The sequence below is a fragment of the Schistocerca nitens genome, chromosome 10 (assembly GCF_023898315.1).
Source record: "Schistocerca nitens isolate TAMUIC-IGC-003100 chromosome 10, iqSchNite1.1, whole genome shotgun sequence".
Lineage (NCBI taxonomy): Eukaryota > Metazoa > Arthropoda > Insecta > Orthoptera > Acrididae > Schistocerca > Schistocerca nitens.
Genome location: NC_064623.1, coordinates 78679614 through 78696970, shown reverse-complemented (window position 1 = coordinate 78696970; position 17357 = coordinate 78679614). Strand labels below are relative to the sequence as shown.

Here is a 17357-nt window from a genome sequence, read left to right as displayed (position 1 = left end):
AATAATCCACAAAATTACAGGCCAATATCGTTAATGTCAATATGCAGCACGATTTTTGAATGTGTACTGTGTTCGAACATTATGAATTACCTCGAAGATAACGGTCTATTGATACACAGTCAACATGGATTTAGAAAGCATCAATCTTGTGAAACGCAAGAAGCTCTTTACTCGCATGAAATGTTGAGTGCTATTGAAAAGGGATTTAAAATTGATTCAGTTTTTCTAGATTTCTGGAAGGCTTTTGACACTGTAGCTCACAAGTGGTTTGTAATCAGATTGTGTGCTTATGAAATATTGTCTCAGTTATGTGATTGGATTTGTGATTTCTTGTCAGAGAATTCACAGTTCATAGTAACTGATGGAAAATCATCAGGTAAAACAGAAGTGATTTCTGATGTTCCCCAGGGTAGTGTGATAGTATCTCTGCTGTTCCTTATCTACATAAATGATTTAGGAGACAATGTGAGCAGCCTTCTTAGGTTGTTTGCAGATGATGCTGTCATGTATCATCTAGTAAAGTCGTCAGAAGATCAAAACAAACTGCAAAATGATTTAGAAAAGATACCTGTATGGTGCAAAGATCAGCAATTGACCCTAAATAATGAAATGTGTGAGGTCATCTACTTGAGTGCTAAAAGGAATCCGTTAAACTTCAGTTACACAATAAATGAGTGAAATCTAAAGGCCGTAAATTCAACTAAATATCTAGGAATAACAATTATAAACAACTTAAATTGGAAAGAACACACAGAAAATGTTTTGGGGAAGGCGCCCCAAAGACTGTGATTTATTGCCAAAACTCTTGGAAGATGTAACAGATTTACTTGAGAGTCTGCCTACACTACGCTTGTGCATCCTCTTTTGGAGTACTGCTGTATGGTGCAGGATCCTTATCAGATACGATTAACGGAGTACATCGAGAAATGGGGTGGGTGGGTGGGGGGGAGGAGTGGGGGGGGAGGTGGGGGGGGGGGGGGGGAGTATCATGGTCATGATACGAAATTTGGGGTGGGCATCATTAAAACAAAGGCATTTCTCGTTACGGCAGGATCTTTTCACAAAATTTAAATCACCAACTTTTTCCTCCGAATTCTAAAATACTATGTTGATGCCAACCTACATAGGGAGAAATGCTCATCATAATAAAATAAAGGAAATTGGAGCTCACAAGGAAAGATATAGATGCTTCCAGAATGAGATTTTCACTCTGCATCAGAGTGTGCACTAATATGAAACTTCCTGCCAGATTAAAACTGTGCGCCGGACCGAGACTCAAACCCGGGACCTTTGCCTTTCGCGGGCAAGTGCTCTACCAACTGAGCTACCCTAGCACGACTCATGCCCCGTTCTCACAGCTTTACTTCTGCCAGTATCTCGTCTCCTACCTTCCAAAGTTTACAGAAGCTCTCCTGTGAACCTTGCAGAACCAGCACTCTTCAAAGAAAGGATATGCAGAGACATGGCTTAGCCACAGCCTGGGGGATGTTTCCAGAATGGGATTTTCAGTCTGCAGCGGAGTGTGCACTGATATGAAACTTCCTGGCAGATTAAAACTGTGTGCCGGACCGAGACTCAAACTTGGGACCTTTGCCTTTCGCGGGCAAGTGCTCTACCAATAGGTAGAACACTTGCCCGCAAAAGGCAAAGGTCTCGAGTTTGAGTCTCGGTACGGCACACAGTTTTAATCTGCCAGGAAGTTTCAAAGATATAGATGTTTGTTTTTTTCTGCACACTTTTCTACAGTGGTATAGTGGAGAATTATTGCCAGGCACTTACATATGATTTGCAGAGTATCGATGTAGATGTAGATATAGATGTAGATGCTGTTGCTGTTTGTGCACTAAAACTTCAGCATCTGTTTCATAATGAAAGCACTTAGCGAATTCCAACAAATGAAGCAAATTTCAAATCTTTCCTAAACTTTTTCTTGCTTAGATTCTTAAAAGTCACATATTAACACATTAATTCATTTCTAAAGTAATCAGATATTGATATGGAATTAGAAAATAATCCCAGAAGAATGGACTTTAGGGTAATCCAACCAATACACAAGAAAGGAGGCAAGGCCTGCTGTTCAAATTACTGAGGAATTACCCTGCTGAATGTAACCTATAAGATCTTCTCTAGTATTACCTGCAACAGGTTCGTACCGTATGCAGAATAGATTCTGGGGGAGTATCAGTGTCGATTTTGGCCTAATAGATCAACAACAGACCAGATGTTTGTGTTAAGGCAAATACATGAAAAGGCATATGATTATAATATTGAGCTTCATAACCTCTACGTAGACTTCAAGCAGGCCTTTGCTAGTCTCGGTAGAGCACAAATGCTAAATGATTTGCTGCTGCTTGGTACACCATCGAAGTATGTCTCACTTATCCAAGCAACGTAGGCTGGTTCCAAGGCTGCAGTGCGAGTGGATGGAGAACTGAGCAATTGGTTTAGCATAAGTAGAGGAGTCAGACAAGGGGACACACTCTCTACAATGCTTTTCAATCTGACTCTTGAAGCAGCCATTTGAAGCTTCAGGTATCTGGCTACATAGGCACAAAGTTGACTCGGATAAGCGCATATGCTGATGATGTAGCAATTATTAGTGGGAGGAGGATATTACTATAGAGGACAATATGTGAGCTGAAAGAGACCTTTCTGTAAAGGAAACAAAGGCTAAGCACATGAATTTCTCCTAGAAGGAAAATAATAACTTGGATAGACTATCAGCAGATGGTTTCAATTTTTGACATATGCAGAACTTTAACTATTTGGGCTCCAGTATTAACAACACAAATTCCATGTCAGCTGAAATAAAACTGCACATCCTAAGTGGTAATAGATGCTTCCACATGTTTAAGAAATTGTTGACCTCTAGGTTATTAAATAGGCAGCTGAAGCTGCAACCATATAAGGTCACGATCAGGCCAGTTGTTACCTACAGATGCAAAACATGGATGGTAACGAGTGTTGATGAGCAACAGCTCAGGATATTTGAACACGGAGTGTTGTGCAAGATCTATGGGGCAGTTCAGGAAGTGGAAGAAGATATAAAATCCAAGGATTGCGGAGAATTGCGCAGGAGAGGGTAGAATGGAGGAAACTGGTTGAGAAGGCTAAAACACACACAGGGTTGTAATGCCATGAGGAGAAGAAGAAGAAGAAGAAGAAGAAGAAGATAATGGAGAATTATTGTGAAGTTAGTTTGACGAACCCTCTGCCAGGCACGTAAGTGTGATTTACAGTGTATCGATGTAGATGTAGATGATGTTGTTGTTTGTCCAGTAAAACTTCGGCATGGCATCTGTTTCATAATGAGAGCACATAGTGCCCTCCAACAAACAAAGCATAATTTCAAATCTTTCCCAAACTATTTCTTGCTTAGATTCCTAAAAGTCACATATTAACACATTAACTCATTTCTGAAGTAATCAGATGTCTGAAGCTTTTTTGTATATGGGAGTTAGATTCTTTAAAGAATCTGGGATTTACTGTTTTTAATTTGAGAGATCATGCAGCAGTTTTGTTTTTTTCTTCCAAAGTTACATCTACAACTGTCAATGACTGCCCAACTGATGGAACTATCTGCCTCCTCCCTATAAGTAACCCTCAGTCGAGACACAAATTTCTCTTGATACCCCAAATTGTAGTACTTGCATTAATAAGCATTGGTGTGCTATGACTCCAGGGCTTCTTACAAGTTGAGAAATGTTGCTTCAACCTGATTACTTTGATCCATTTCTTTCAGAATGCCATGTGAGAAAGTGCGAGTTTGGTTTTGTATAGCAAATATTTTCAGAATCCAGCATACTGTCTCCGACATTGTTGCAGTTAGTAGAATCAATCCCTGAAATTAAGTTGTGGAACATGTATTGCTACCGTAACCCTTCCATTGGTCTCAAAACCTTTTCCGCATAAATTTCCTCAGGTGTGAGGGTGTGGAATATGGTGATTATTTTGGAAATGCACATTCAATCCCTCTATTTTGCAACTGCCAGAGCATCCTTATGAACACGTGTATTGTACTGAAGATAATTATTTTCTCTTTTGTAATTGTACTGGGGAAAATTATTTTCTCTTTTGTAATTATACTGAATAAAATTATTTTCTCTTTTGTAATATAGAGAATAGAAAAATTCGTTATTTTATACGGAGGAAAAATTAAGTCAGACAATTGGTTGCAGCTGATAAGCAGAAATTGAAGGACGATCTGGTTACCAGAGAGAAACAGTTATACAGCCCCATAATGCCCATATGAATTGAAAACAAAGTTATCCAGTCACAAGAACTACCCAATGGTGAGGTGTGGTCCCAGAAACTTACAGTTTTTCTCCTGGTTCCAGTCTTATTGCATTTCATTTCATAATTTAGAAGAAAGTAATGCAGATAGCATGAATATAAAAATAACATAAGGCTGTACTGCTCCTATCCTCTGTACACACCTGAGGTGTGCTGGAAAAAAAAAAAAAAAAAAAAAAAAAAAAAAAAAAAAAAAAAACCAAGAAACCATACACAACAAAATTCAACTGATCATGTGTGGTAAGCACAACTATTCTACTTACTGTGAATAGGTGGCATTTAGTGATTTCCTATGTTGTCTTGGACATAACATATATAAATGCAAAAACAGTTCATTCTTTCAACTGGAAGTATTGTACCTCCCAGGAAATACTTTTTTAAATGTCACTCTCAAACGAGGGTCTTTGTTCCCTTCTGATGTTTGAAAGGTACGGATTAGGTGGAAGCTGATAATAACTGTAACTTGAGAAGAAATTTGCATCCAGTGGAGTTGTGAGTGTAAGGGTTAGAGATCCGGTGTAAATAGCAGTGTGACGGCAGCAGTATCTCATAGTCTTTTTGCAGTCCAGTCATAGAACAGGTTGCTCTCAGCACCTGGCAGTGCTGTCACTCATTTAAATATATTTGTACAATAATCAAAAATGAGCATGAACATCACACTATTCATCTGTAAAGTTGAGAAATTTCAGAAGTCGTGTAGAATCATATTACATTTCATGTATAATGCGTATTACATTGCTAATGCTACGTTACACTTCATGTAACATGCATTCTGTCTAGTATTAGCAAATAAGTAACACTTAACATTTTAACGTTATATCAAACTACTACCTTTTGTCAATAATGTACCAATTGCATGTTTTTGTTTACAGATAAAGAGCACTGGAACAGTTTCACTACCTCACACTTTGCAAATCTCGGAAGTATACTTGGATCGTAATCCGATATGTCAAATGCATAACAAGGGTCCCTATATTAGGTGAGTGCTGCATTTTGACAACACGAGTTTCATAACATTACTATGTAATAATGTATCATTTCAGAGTAGGTAATGTGACATTACAGTGACTTTATTACCAGCCATTTTAAAATAATAATGTGGGTTAAATTACATGAAAACAATACATCAGCCAGCCATTATTCTTCTTTTTCCTGTTCCTTTATCCCACATCTTTGGGATCGGCATGCTTACTATTTGATTTTGCACTGTTAATTTAAGGGGTGGCTAGATTCCTTTCCTATCACCACCCCATTACACTCCAGTGTGAGATATGTGTACCCAAAACAGTCTGCATGTAGTGTTATCCATGTAAAAATGTGCAAACATTTTGTTAATGTCTCTGAATCATGTAACTGAGGAAGAGCTTGTGAACGAGTCCGATATTCACCTATTCGGACATGGAAATCTGTCTATAAATCACATCCAGGTTGACTGGCATGCTGGCCCTAATTGTTAATCCACTGTGTGGATTTGAACTGATGCCAGCATACCTGCCTGAATCCTAGAAGCTGTGTGGTAACACGTGCAGCTATCCAGTCATGTATAACACAGTTAGCATTATTGTGCTTATGATGACTACATTGTAAAAGCTGTGGCTCCACTGTGAAAAACAATTTCCAGACATAACTTGTAAATTTACTTAAGTTATAAACAAATGCACAATGCAACTGTGAGGCGAATTTCCCACTGCAGCAGTACGTTGCTGTGGTCTTCACCACTGTCACTGTAGAATGGTTGACTACGTTGAAGGAGCTACAACCTCACCTCTGCTTGCACCGCTTCATAACTATCAAAGTGAAGTCCTCGAAGGTGTTCTTTAAGTTTTGGAAACAGATGAAAATTGGATGGGACCAATTTGGATTCAGCATTGTTCATTATCCTCTGTATAGTCCCGAGACGTCAGATTGTTTCATGTGTCACAGCACTCGTGTGTATGATCTGGCATTGTCACACTGAAGGAGAGCACGCTTGCTCCATGTGTGTACGAAGTTTCTGTGGTTAGAAACTTGATTACAGCACACTGTTTCTTAAGACCGGCACAGTTACATTACATGTTACAATTTGGAATCCTCTAGCAGCAAAGGGCTGCAACTTGTGTCAGCAAAGTGTGAAAGTTGACCGAGTGATAAGTGTGACTTGTAATAACTCAACCAATATTGAAAACAGAATAAAAAATAAGACACATTGCTTTCTGCATGCCCTCTTACATTCTGTTTTAACCTGATTACTGTAGTCATTACTTGACCTCTCTCTACAATTTTTACCCCCAACAGATCTCTCCATTTCCCTGATTTTAAACTAAATCTTTTATGGAACTGAAATACAAGAATTAAAATGTTTTGGAAATGTTGACACATATCTTAACCATCGTCAGTTGTTACTGTTCTGGCCTTCATTCCAAAGACTGGTTTGGTGCAGCTCTCCAGACTACTCTACCCTGTGCAACCCTCTTCACCTCTGCATAACTACCACAACTTACATCCTCCTGAATCTGCTTTCTGTATTCATCACTTGGCTTTCCTGTGTAAATTTTACCTCTCACACGTCCAACACTAAATTGACAATTCCTTGATGCCTCAAAATTTGTCCTCTCAACTAATTAATACTTTGTCATGTTGTGCCATAAATTTCTTCACTCTTCAGACCAGTTTGTTACTCACACTACCCATCGGGTTTTCAATATTATTCTGTATTACAACATTTCGAAAGCTTTTATCCTCTTGTTGCCCACACTCCTTATTGTCCAAGACTTCTGTTCAAGACTACAGGCAAGACAAATACTGTAAGAAAAGACATCCTAACACTTCAATGCACAGTAAACGTTAACAAATTCCTCTTTTTCAGAACAGTTTTTCTCGCTGTAGCCAGTACGCGTTTATATCCTCTCTACTTCGACCATCTCCTGTTACTTTTCTGCCCAAATAGCAAAAGTCACATACTACTTTTATTGCCTCATACTATAGTCTAATTCTCTCAATACCATCTGATTTAATTCAACTACTTTCAACTACATTTGTTTTATGGTGGTTGATATTCAACTTCTAATCTCTTTTTCAAGTCACTATCCATTCTTTTTGAGCGACTTTCTGAGTCCCTGCTGTTGCTTACAGAATTATGTCACCAGCAAACCTCAAAGTTTTTGTTTCTTCACCATGAACTTTAATTCGCTTTCCAGATTTGTCCGTGGTTTCCTTTACTGCTTGCTCATTGTGCAGATAGAATAATATTGTGGGTGGCCTACAATCTTTTTTTACTCTCTTCTCAACCACAGCTTCCCTCCCATTCATGTCCATTGACTGTTTTAACTGCCATCTGGTTTCTGTAGAACTTGTAGGTAACTTTTCACTGCCCATATTTTATCCGTGCTAACTTCAGGATTTGAAAGAGTGTATTCCAGTCAACATTCTCAAAATCTTTCTGTAAATTACAAATTTGATAAACTCAGGTTTGTCTTCTTTAACTCCATCTTCTAAGATAAGTCATAGGGTCGGTTTTATATTGCGAGTTCCTACATATTTCCGGAACACAAACTGATCTTCCCCTAATGTCAACTTCTACCTTTTTCCACTCTCCTGTAAAAACAGTACTGCCTCTGTATGGAAAAGTGTGTGTGTGTGTGTGTGTGTGTGTGTGTGTGTGTGTGTGTGTGTGTAATGTACAAAAAAAGAGCTACAGAATAAAAAATAAAAGTAACTGCATGCAATACGCATAAATATGTAACTTGAAATATGTGGTAGCAAAGAGACCAGATATTCTGCAAAGGGCAACTACAGTATTCAAAATGCAATTGACATGCACATAATAATGCTGAATCTGTAATTGTGGTATGCAATTGGAAGATAGATGTAAATCTGATATGTGTCTCAGCATAAATGAAGAGTTAAAAAAAAGTGACTGTCTGCTATATTTTTTCAAGTGAGGTAGTGGTAGGGGTATCCAAAAACAGTGAAAAAAGGATCTTCATGTAAATGGAAAGCTGTGTTATAAATCGACACATGTGCTCACATGTGGAGAAGCATGTCGAAAAGTGCCTTTTAGTGTCAATCACAGGAAGCTGCAGTGTGGGTGAAAGCACTTGTCTCAGCATGACACACAGCCTAGTTTTTCAATAAATTGTGAGGAAAGATAACTGAGATAGGCACATAACATTGTGCGAGTTTATGTAACAGAAGCTGTTAATAGTATTTGTTTTCACATCAGGTCCCCCCCCCCTTTTTTTTTCTTTTAAATAAAAAGATGATGCACCAGATGCAGGTCAGCAGTAGATGTCTTAGAGCAAATGCGACAAGTGTTCTAGCAAATATGGAGTCTGCCTTTGGAATTTGTATTGGAGAAATTGGGCAAAGCTTGCCCTGGAGTCTCACAGTCGTGGAGATTGTCAGAAAAGTATTATCAGATTTTCCAACTTTTTTATAATTTATTTATTACTATATGATAATGTTAGCAATCTAGGTAGCAGAAAATTATGTCTTTTATTTCTTCGTTTCTAGTGCCATCAAGACGACCTTTCCCCGTCTTGCAAAATTGGTGAGTGTTTAACATGTGCATTTGATAATATATTAATTTACAGTAATTGTTTGTTGTGCTTGCTTTCTGGTACACTGCCATGTTTTTATGGAATGTGGCACTAAACATCTTACTTAGTTGTAAAGATATGATCAGAGTAAATATGAAACCATTTGCATTTTATTGTAGGTCATAAGGATTCCCACTACTTAACACTGTATGACCAGGAGCACTGCCATTTAGGAGGCATCAGTCCTGTGATCACATTTGACTTTGTTAGAAGTTTACTCTGTGTTTTGAGTCTCTCTTGCCATGTCTTGTGTACCTCAGTGCTAACTTGTTGCAAGAGGTTTTTGTAAGATCTGCTATAAATCAAATATTTTTAGGGAACTTGACAGTAACATGTTGTTTTATCATTGCTGGACACACAAGCATTTAAGAAAATAAGTGTTCCAATGAAACTGCTGCTTCTGCATTGTTGGTGGTTAAGCAGATGATTCAAAACTTTAAGTAGTAGAAGCAGAGGGACCAAATCAGAGAATCCATTACAACATGCCCCTTCTGTCTCCAGAACGTATTGCCTGTACACCCTCCTGTATCCTAGTTACCTTTCTCTCTTCGTAAAGAAACAATAAAGTAAGTTCTGTAACTCCGAGTTTGTATCTCAGATCGTTTCCTTTTGAACCATTTTTAAGTATGTGCTCCTTCTTCTCTGGAAAACTCCGTGGAAGAAGTGTCCAGTAAGTTTATTATGGACCTCATCGAGACACTTTTGGTAAAGTATAATGAATGTAGTTCCTCACAGACAAAAGATGTCGCTTGTGCTGTAGTCACTCGAGACACAAATGGAATCCACTGGCAGTGACATATAAAACACACATGTATGCTGTGGAATAATCTAGTTCAAAACTGAATAAAAAAGGAAAGAATATTGTAAAAGAATTGCATCAGTGACATCAATTAACATTTGTTGTGAAGTGTGACATAACACGTCCCACTTCCAGGCTTCCATGTTGACAAAAGATGTACGTGACATTTGGTAGTAAGCGTCGGGACATCCCTCTGTGGGAGATATTATTATACATTGTGCAGATGGGAGAACATCTTGAACCCATCACTTGAACAAGACAAGACAGTGAGTGAGTGTCTCACCCTGCTGTGTGGGGAGCCACTTGTTCCTTGGTGTCATACTTTGAAGGTGTTTACAAGACAAAAACAAAAAGAGAAAAGGTCATGACTACATTGGACACTGTGGCAAATGACTGTCAAACTAGCACGTGCAAAAAAAAAAAAAAACTTTTTGTCTCGATCTTGTCCAAGTAATAAGGAAGGTTTAAAGTTCAGTCATTTACATCATTCACATAGCACGGAAGAGAATTAACGCTGTCTTTCAGCACCTGTCCACACACTAAGGGACTAAGTCTAGTGAAGATTGCTGCAACGTGGTTGGGTGGAAATGACTAGCAAGGCCACCTCAGCAAAAATCAAGAAAGGTGAGCAAAAGAAATTCACTAAATAAATCTATTAACATCAAACATCAAAGGGTTACAGATCAAACACAGGAGATGTAACATTGGTGCCGTACCAAAAAACCGTCCACATTATATTCCATTATGGCAACCAAAGTGCAGGACTTGGATTAGTGTTGCTGGAGAAAGATAGAATAAGAAAATCAGTTGCTGTCAAGGACATGTGGCATCAACAACAACCAGTAAAGAAGAATAAAGGTACACAGTGTAGCCTAATAAATTGAACTACAAAAAGAAAGAAGAAAGAATAGAAGAAGAAGAACTACAAGAAGGAATTGTACTAGAGGAAGAAGAACTACAAGAAGAAGAAGAAATACTATCTGAAAGAATAATTTAGGAAGATTGAACAAAACATGGAAGTTTGAGATTATATTTTGTTGTCTGTAGCGATTCCGACGATGACTATTTTCAAGTCAAATCAGACACTCAAATACTAGAACATTTCATTGCTTGACTAAGAAGATTTCCTGTCTCAGGTCGGAGGGCTACAGCTGACTCAGTTGTCCACAGCGGCGCTACAGCATCTGACAGTCGACATGACAGTGGCTCACCTACACACACTGTCCATGATGCAGATCACCTACATGCTGCATCAGTTACACAACTGCTGCTCACCAGCATTGCAGCACAGTGAGCTATTTCCATCATCCGGTGAGCATACACTCAGCCCAGAACTGAGATTTCGTGTGCTTTGATGTGAATCTTCAGAGGTACTTGATGTGCAAATAGCTGCTACCGTTCTGCCCAGACAATGAGTGTTCTCCGAACTTTGACTCACAGAGCGCATATTATTTCTGACGAAAGCAGTCTGCGAGATGAACTTTCCCACTCAAAAAGAGTGTTTGAAGACAATGGGTACTCTCCACAACAAACAAGAGGGCACTGAAAATGAAACCGAAAGAGGCCACAAAGAAAGCAGGAGAAGATGAAGAAATCTTTGAATCGATGGCCTTCCTGCCATATGTGGGTAGCCTCTCATCAAAAATAGGACGCATTCTCGGCAGACACAAAGTAAAAGTGATTTTTCGTCCTCCACCCAAGACAGCTGCACTCGTGGGCTCCGTCAAAGATGATTTGCTGCTCCGAAAATCTGGAGTTTACAAAATTCCATGTGAATGTGACCTTTCTTACATCGGATAAACAACTCGTACTGTCCAAGAAAGATGTACAGAACACTGGAGGTACACATGACTTTTACAACCTAACAAGTCGGCAGTGGCAGAGCACTGTATTGATAATGGTCACAGTATGTTGTATGACAACATCGAAATTTTGGCAACTACATCATCCTGTTGGGACTCGATAGTAAAGGAGGCAATTGAAATTCGCTTGATGACGAATTTAATTAATAGAGATAGTGGTTTCAATCTTGATAAATCATGGAATCCGGCACTTGCTGTAATAAACTCGCAAAGACGTCGTCACAGTGCAGCTCACAATGATATATCGATATGCCAACACAGATAGACTGCGGAGTCATAGATACAACTCGCGCATTATGCACGTCTCTGCTGCCAACCAACGTCTCTGGCGCATTTGCATCTGTGGCCACATGCACAGTCGCTCGTTACAACAGTATAAAGGGATGAAGCGAGCACTGGAGCGGCAGTCTTGCGGCTCACTCTGAAGATGGCTGAACGTTATACAGCCGAAATATTAGAAGAAGGAGATTTCTTGCGGCTGCACACCCGAAACTTAATGGAACAATTCGTGTGCTTTGTTTGTATTTAAATTCCCAAAGATTTGAATTGGTGTGTAAGAGTAAATAAGAAGTGATGTGACATTATTGAAGTAATCTTTATTTTGGGTCTGTATTGTATTCCTGCTGTCACACAATGAATGGAAGGGACTGTAACAGCCATATTGGCAAAAGTAGAGGAGTTTATGAATGAGATTAAGACAGAAGGTATTAAGATTTATAAAAAACAGTAAAAACAGAATTAAATTCTAACATTAATAAACAAGGAGCTAAGATTTGTAGTTTAGAAACAAAATATCAAATTTACCTCAGGATTTACATACTGAATCAATAGACAGTGTGACTTAGTAAGAAATGAAGTGAATGAGGACTCAAGACATTAAATGATCAAATCTCAGATATGCGAGGACAAGCAGAGGTGTTAGAGCGAGATAAAGAATTTAACGAAACACTGGGTGCTCAGAACACATTGACTAGCTTGGAGGGACAGCTACAGGAATTAATGGAGGACCAGAAAGTATGAGTAAAAGTAGACTGTGCCAGTACTACACCTAATTCTGTGGATGATATAGAAGAAAACAGAAAAGAGTTTCAATAGTTGTGGAAAGAATTGGAATGTGATTCCAAATACCAGAACAATTTTAAAATGTTTTGTCAGCTCAGTGGAGCCATTAAGAGAGAATTTGGGTGTCTGAGTGAGCTTACCGAAGTGTAAACCTAAGTCTGATAAATATATAACTTGTAATGAATACACAGAGGAAGATTTGAGATTGAAATTTACTGATGGGCACATGGGTACACTTGCCAGTTGAGGTATTTGTATGTGTACAGGATTTAAATTTTGTACTAATAAGAGTGTAAACATCAGTGAGTATTTAAAAGAAGCTTTAAGCTGTAGACGTGTATTTTTAACTTATTTTGTAAACTTTTGGCGTTTGTGAAAACCAGTCCTCTTGTATCTGAAATTTGATCATCTAGTGTCTAAAGTCCTCATTTACTTTGTTTCTTACTAGGTGACACTGTTCATTTGCTTCAGTCTATGATGCCTTGTTATGACAAGCATTCTGCACAATGTAGGTGATATGTGTATACTTATAAGGAGTGAATGGTTTAGCAGAGAACCAGGAAGAAACTTAAGGTTCTCCTGACCCTGGAGGGGGCTATCATATATCATGTTGAGCAAAATCAAACAAAGGAAACCCCAGGTAGGAATATCAGCAATGTAGGAAAAGGCAGATTGCTATTTACCGTAAAGAAGACACATTAAGCTGCAGACAGGCACAGGAAAAGACAGATTAATGCTCACCATAAAGAAGACATGTTAAGTTGCAGACAGGCACTGCCTGCATCTTAATGTGTCTTCTTTACGGTAAGTACCAGTAGTCTGTCTTATCCTACATTGTTGATATATTACATTGAGGGCACCTAAAGATCATTACGAATGCAGTGTGCCTTAAGTTAAACTGTCATCAAATGGGAGAAAGGTCTAGGGTTTATTTTAAAGCTGTAGACTGAATTTTTACAATTTACTGTATTTATTTTAATTACTTACCTGAGGTGAAGTTACCTTTGTATATACATTTGAACTTAGCAGAGTTTAAATATATAATGTAGGAAGTATTATTATGTGTTCCATTTGTTTTCAACTGTGGCAGTTGAAAGTTTAGTTGTTAAACAGAGTTGTGGGCTTCGCGTAAGAGAGCATGTGTTCAAAGTCAAATGAAATTCTCACAGGCAGAATTGCCCATCTGTGTTTAGATTAGATTAGATTAGATTAGTACTTGTTCCATAGATCATGAATACGACACTTCGTAATGACGTGGAACGTGTCAGGTTAATAAAAGGTGTCTATACAAGATCTTACATTACACAAAATATTAAATGACACTTAATATTTTTAAATTTGTTTTGTGGGGGTTGGGGAAATTACCCACTTATTATATCCAAAAATTCATCACATGAGCAGAAGGAGTTGCCATTAAGAAATTCTTTTAATTTCCTTTTAAATGCTATATGGCTATCTGTCAGACTTTTGATGCTTTTAGGTAAGTGACCAAAGACTTTCGTGGCAGCATAATTTACCCCCATCAGAGCGAAAGTTAGATTTAACCTTGAGTAGTGAAGATCATCCTTTTTCCTAGTGTTGTAGCCATGTACACTGCTATTACTTTTGAATTCGTTCGGATTGTTAATAACAAATTTCATAAGTGAATATATATATTGTGAGGCTACAGTGAAGATCACTAGCTCTTTAAATAAGTGTCTGCAGGATGATCTTGGATGAGCTCCAGCAATTGTGTTTGTGTGTTTGTAAGAGCACAGTGTCATCTTAAATGGAAAGGTAATTAAGAAGTATGTGCCTGCAGAAGGTGGTGTAGAAGCAAGTAACTGTTGTCACCATTCATGAAATATTCTCCAAACTTGTACATTGTAAAGAGACTTAACCTGGTTATTGTCAAAGGAGGCGTGCTTGACTTTATGAATGTTTGGGATTTGCAGTCAGCAATCGCAGACTGAGTTTACAAATCAGCCTGTAGCTCCTTGGGTGCATAAAAGAATGTATGTATCTAGTGTATGCATTTATTGAGTTAAGAGTGAAGTAACACTGGCTGCCTTTGTTGTACAAAAGAGACACAGTATGCGATCATGAATATAAGCTGACAAAGCAAAAGGAAGTTTCCAGAATATTTCATATTCCTTGAATTAGCACAATTATGTTATTGTATGTAGAATGAAGATATTATCTAAGGTGAATGGAAGTAATCCACAAACCTTGTATTGGAGTAAGGTAAGGTAATGAGAATAGGTTTCATAGGGTATTTTGACATGTACAGTGGGACTACGCAGAGTCTGAACTAACTGATGACATTAAGTTGTTGGTACATTAAGAGTTAGATGGCTTAGTAAGAAAGACAGTCTCCTTTTTATAGAGAAATATAATCAATATGAACTAACCTAAAGTAAAAAGTAATTTCAGGATATAATGATTTAAGTGGAGAGCAGGGCTCTTTTTGTTTCTTAAAGGGAAAGTTTTTATATGTGGAAATGAGTACAGTCTAAAATCAAATAATGGAAAATCCAGGATGGAATGTAACAATACTATGAGAAGGAAAGTTGCTACTCACCATATAGCGGAGATGCTGAGTCGCAGATAGGCACAACAATAAGATTTTCACACTTAAAGCTTTCGGGCAATGGGCTTTGTCAACAATAGACACACATACGCATGCACACACTCATGCAAATGCAACTCATAACACACGACTATGTCTTGTACACAGAGAAATGTTAATTGATTTTGTGGATATTCTGACAAATATGAAACTATTTGCTTACAGACAATGTGACTGATAAACATAAGGAGAAGCTATTCTAAACCGTACTCTGATTAATAAAGACAGAACTAAAAGGTATGAAGATTCCACGTTTTTCTCTGTGGTACCAAATTCCGCCAGGTGCCAATCATAAATCATCGATTTAGTTATTCAGTCTTTCTGAATTGTTACCAGATAAAGCGGCACATCGTGTTCAACAGTTGGGTTATTTTCTTGTCGTGTCACAACTAAGATTCATTTCCGACCTACGATCAACAAGCAAATTCTGATGCTCTGTCCTGCCTGCCAGCTGGTCCGGACCCAGGATTTGATAAGGAGGAATTGCTTTGTTTTCACAATGATGTCACTGCACAGCAGGCAGTTGACGGTTTTCGTGTTAACTAGCACACAGATCGTGGAGGCTGTTGCTTCGGTTCCTGTTTTGTAGAACATCATAACTTTTGTACAACTTGGTCAGCTGGCTGGATGCACCACATTACCGTACACCAGACCTCTGTGTTCATCCCATCTTTGGACATCGATTCTCTGTTGTGGATGGTGTTCTGCTCTTACATATGGAACACGCAGCCCCTCGGGTAGTGATCCCCTCAGTGCTTTGTTCAGATGTTCTCTGTTTATTACATGCAGATCATTGGGGTGTATCACACACTGAAGCGTTGACCCGTCGACATGTGCTTTGCCCTGGCTCAGACAGAGACGCTGCCTGCCTGGGTGCCTCCTGTTCACAATGTGCGGTGCACCAGGCAGCTCCCCAGGCACCTTTGTCCCCTTGGCCGACACCATTGCATGCGTGGGACTGTATACACTCACTGGCCCATTTCTCAACAGTTATTGGCTGTTGGTTGTTGACACACATTCTTGTGTTCATTGTGTCGTTTGTTGTGTTTCCACATCCATAACTGCCAGCATCTGAGCCTTCTTCAAAATTTTTTCACTCAAAGACATGACCACGACATATGTATCTGATAATGGTACACAATTTTCATCGCCAAATGTGCGGAAGTATTATGTTGTCCGCAGAGGGCGCCTGTCATGTGTATGTTTGTGTGTGTGTGTGTGTGTGTGTGTGTGTGTGTTGTGTGTGTGTGTGAGAGAGAGAGAGAGAGAGAGAGAGAGAGATCACTGATCACTGTTAGAGCCTGAAGGCTAGCTGAGCTATGTTCGACCACATTTCTCAATGTGTATTGCTACAGCTTATTGTTTTTTCCTGCTGGATGTTACTTAAATACTGTGTTCAAGTTGTTAATGCTTCCGTGGCATAAAGTTGTGTTCAGTCTATTGTTCGTGTTGTCCTTACACCTAATTACAACATAAATATACAACAACATAAAGAAAATGATAAAGCATCGATAAATTAAAATTGTCTGTCACTTGCTGCTACACAAAATTCATATTGTATACTTCCTTACTTAATAAGTATCAAATCTAAGACTGTTCTGTTACAGCGGAGTTGTTATTCTGTCCTCGTGCCATGCTTGCATCCTCCAGTTACTTTCTACATTCCACTGGGATGTCCAGAATGAAAGGACTTGTGTTTCAGGAAAGCATAGAAATGATGCAAAACCAGTTGGCTCCTTTGCAGCATTTCTGAGCCTGGCTTAAACCCAGACAACCATGCTCTAGAAACTGGCTCCCAGTTTATAGCCTCCACATTCAGACACTTCTGCCAGCTCAGTGGCGCGAACACCTGACCGTCGGCCCCTTTCTGCCTGATGTCTATTCTGAGGTGGAGCAGAGATCGAGACATTTGAGATGCAATTGTGGAAGGCTGAGCAAATTATGTCCTCTGAGGAAGTTCTCAATAGCTTATTTGACTTGTCTTGACCCAGCACCATTAATTGACCTAGCCGTTCTGCAGTTGTTCAAAGGTGCTGACCCCTTCCATTATTTGACCTTCTGCATCTGACTGTGAGCTCAGGGCCTCTGGTCATGTGCACCGTACTATCGTGTGGGCATCCTGAATCTGGGTTCACACCATTGGCCAAGCCACTGGG

General features: G+C 38.9%; 1 protein-coding gene across 1 annotated transcript in view; it reads left to right on the top strand.

Moving 5' to 3' along the window:
• The window catches only part of LOC126210208 (nuclear RNA export factor 1-like), a 204129-nt gene that overhangs the window by 143176 nt on the left and 43596 nt on the right, over positions 1–17357 (top strand). The window contains exons 9-10 of the mRNA XM_049939387.1: positions 5166–5272; positions 8785–8821. Coding sequence (XP_049795344.1) covers positions 5166–5272; positions 8785–8821 — 144 coding nt within the window. The remainder of the gene's footprint in view (positions 1–5165; positions 5273–8784; positions 8822–17357) is intronic.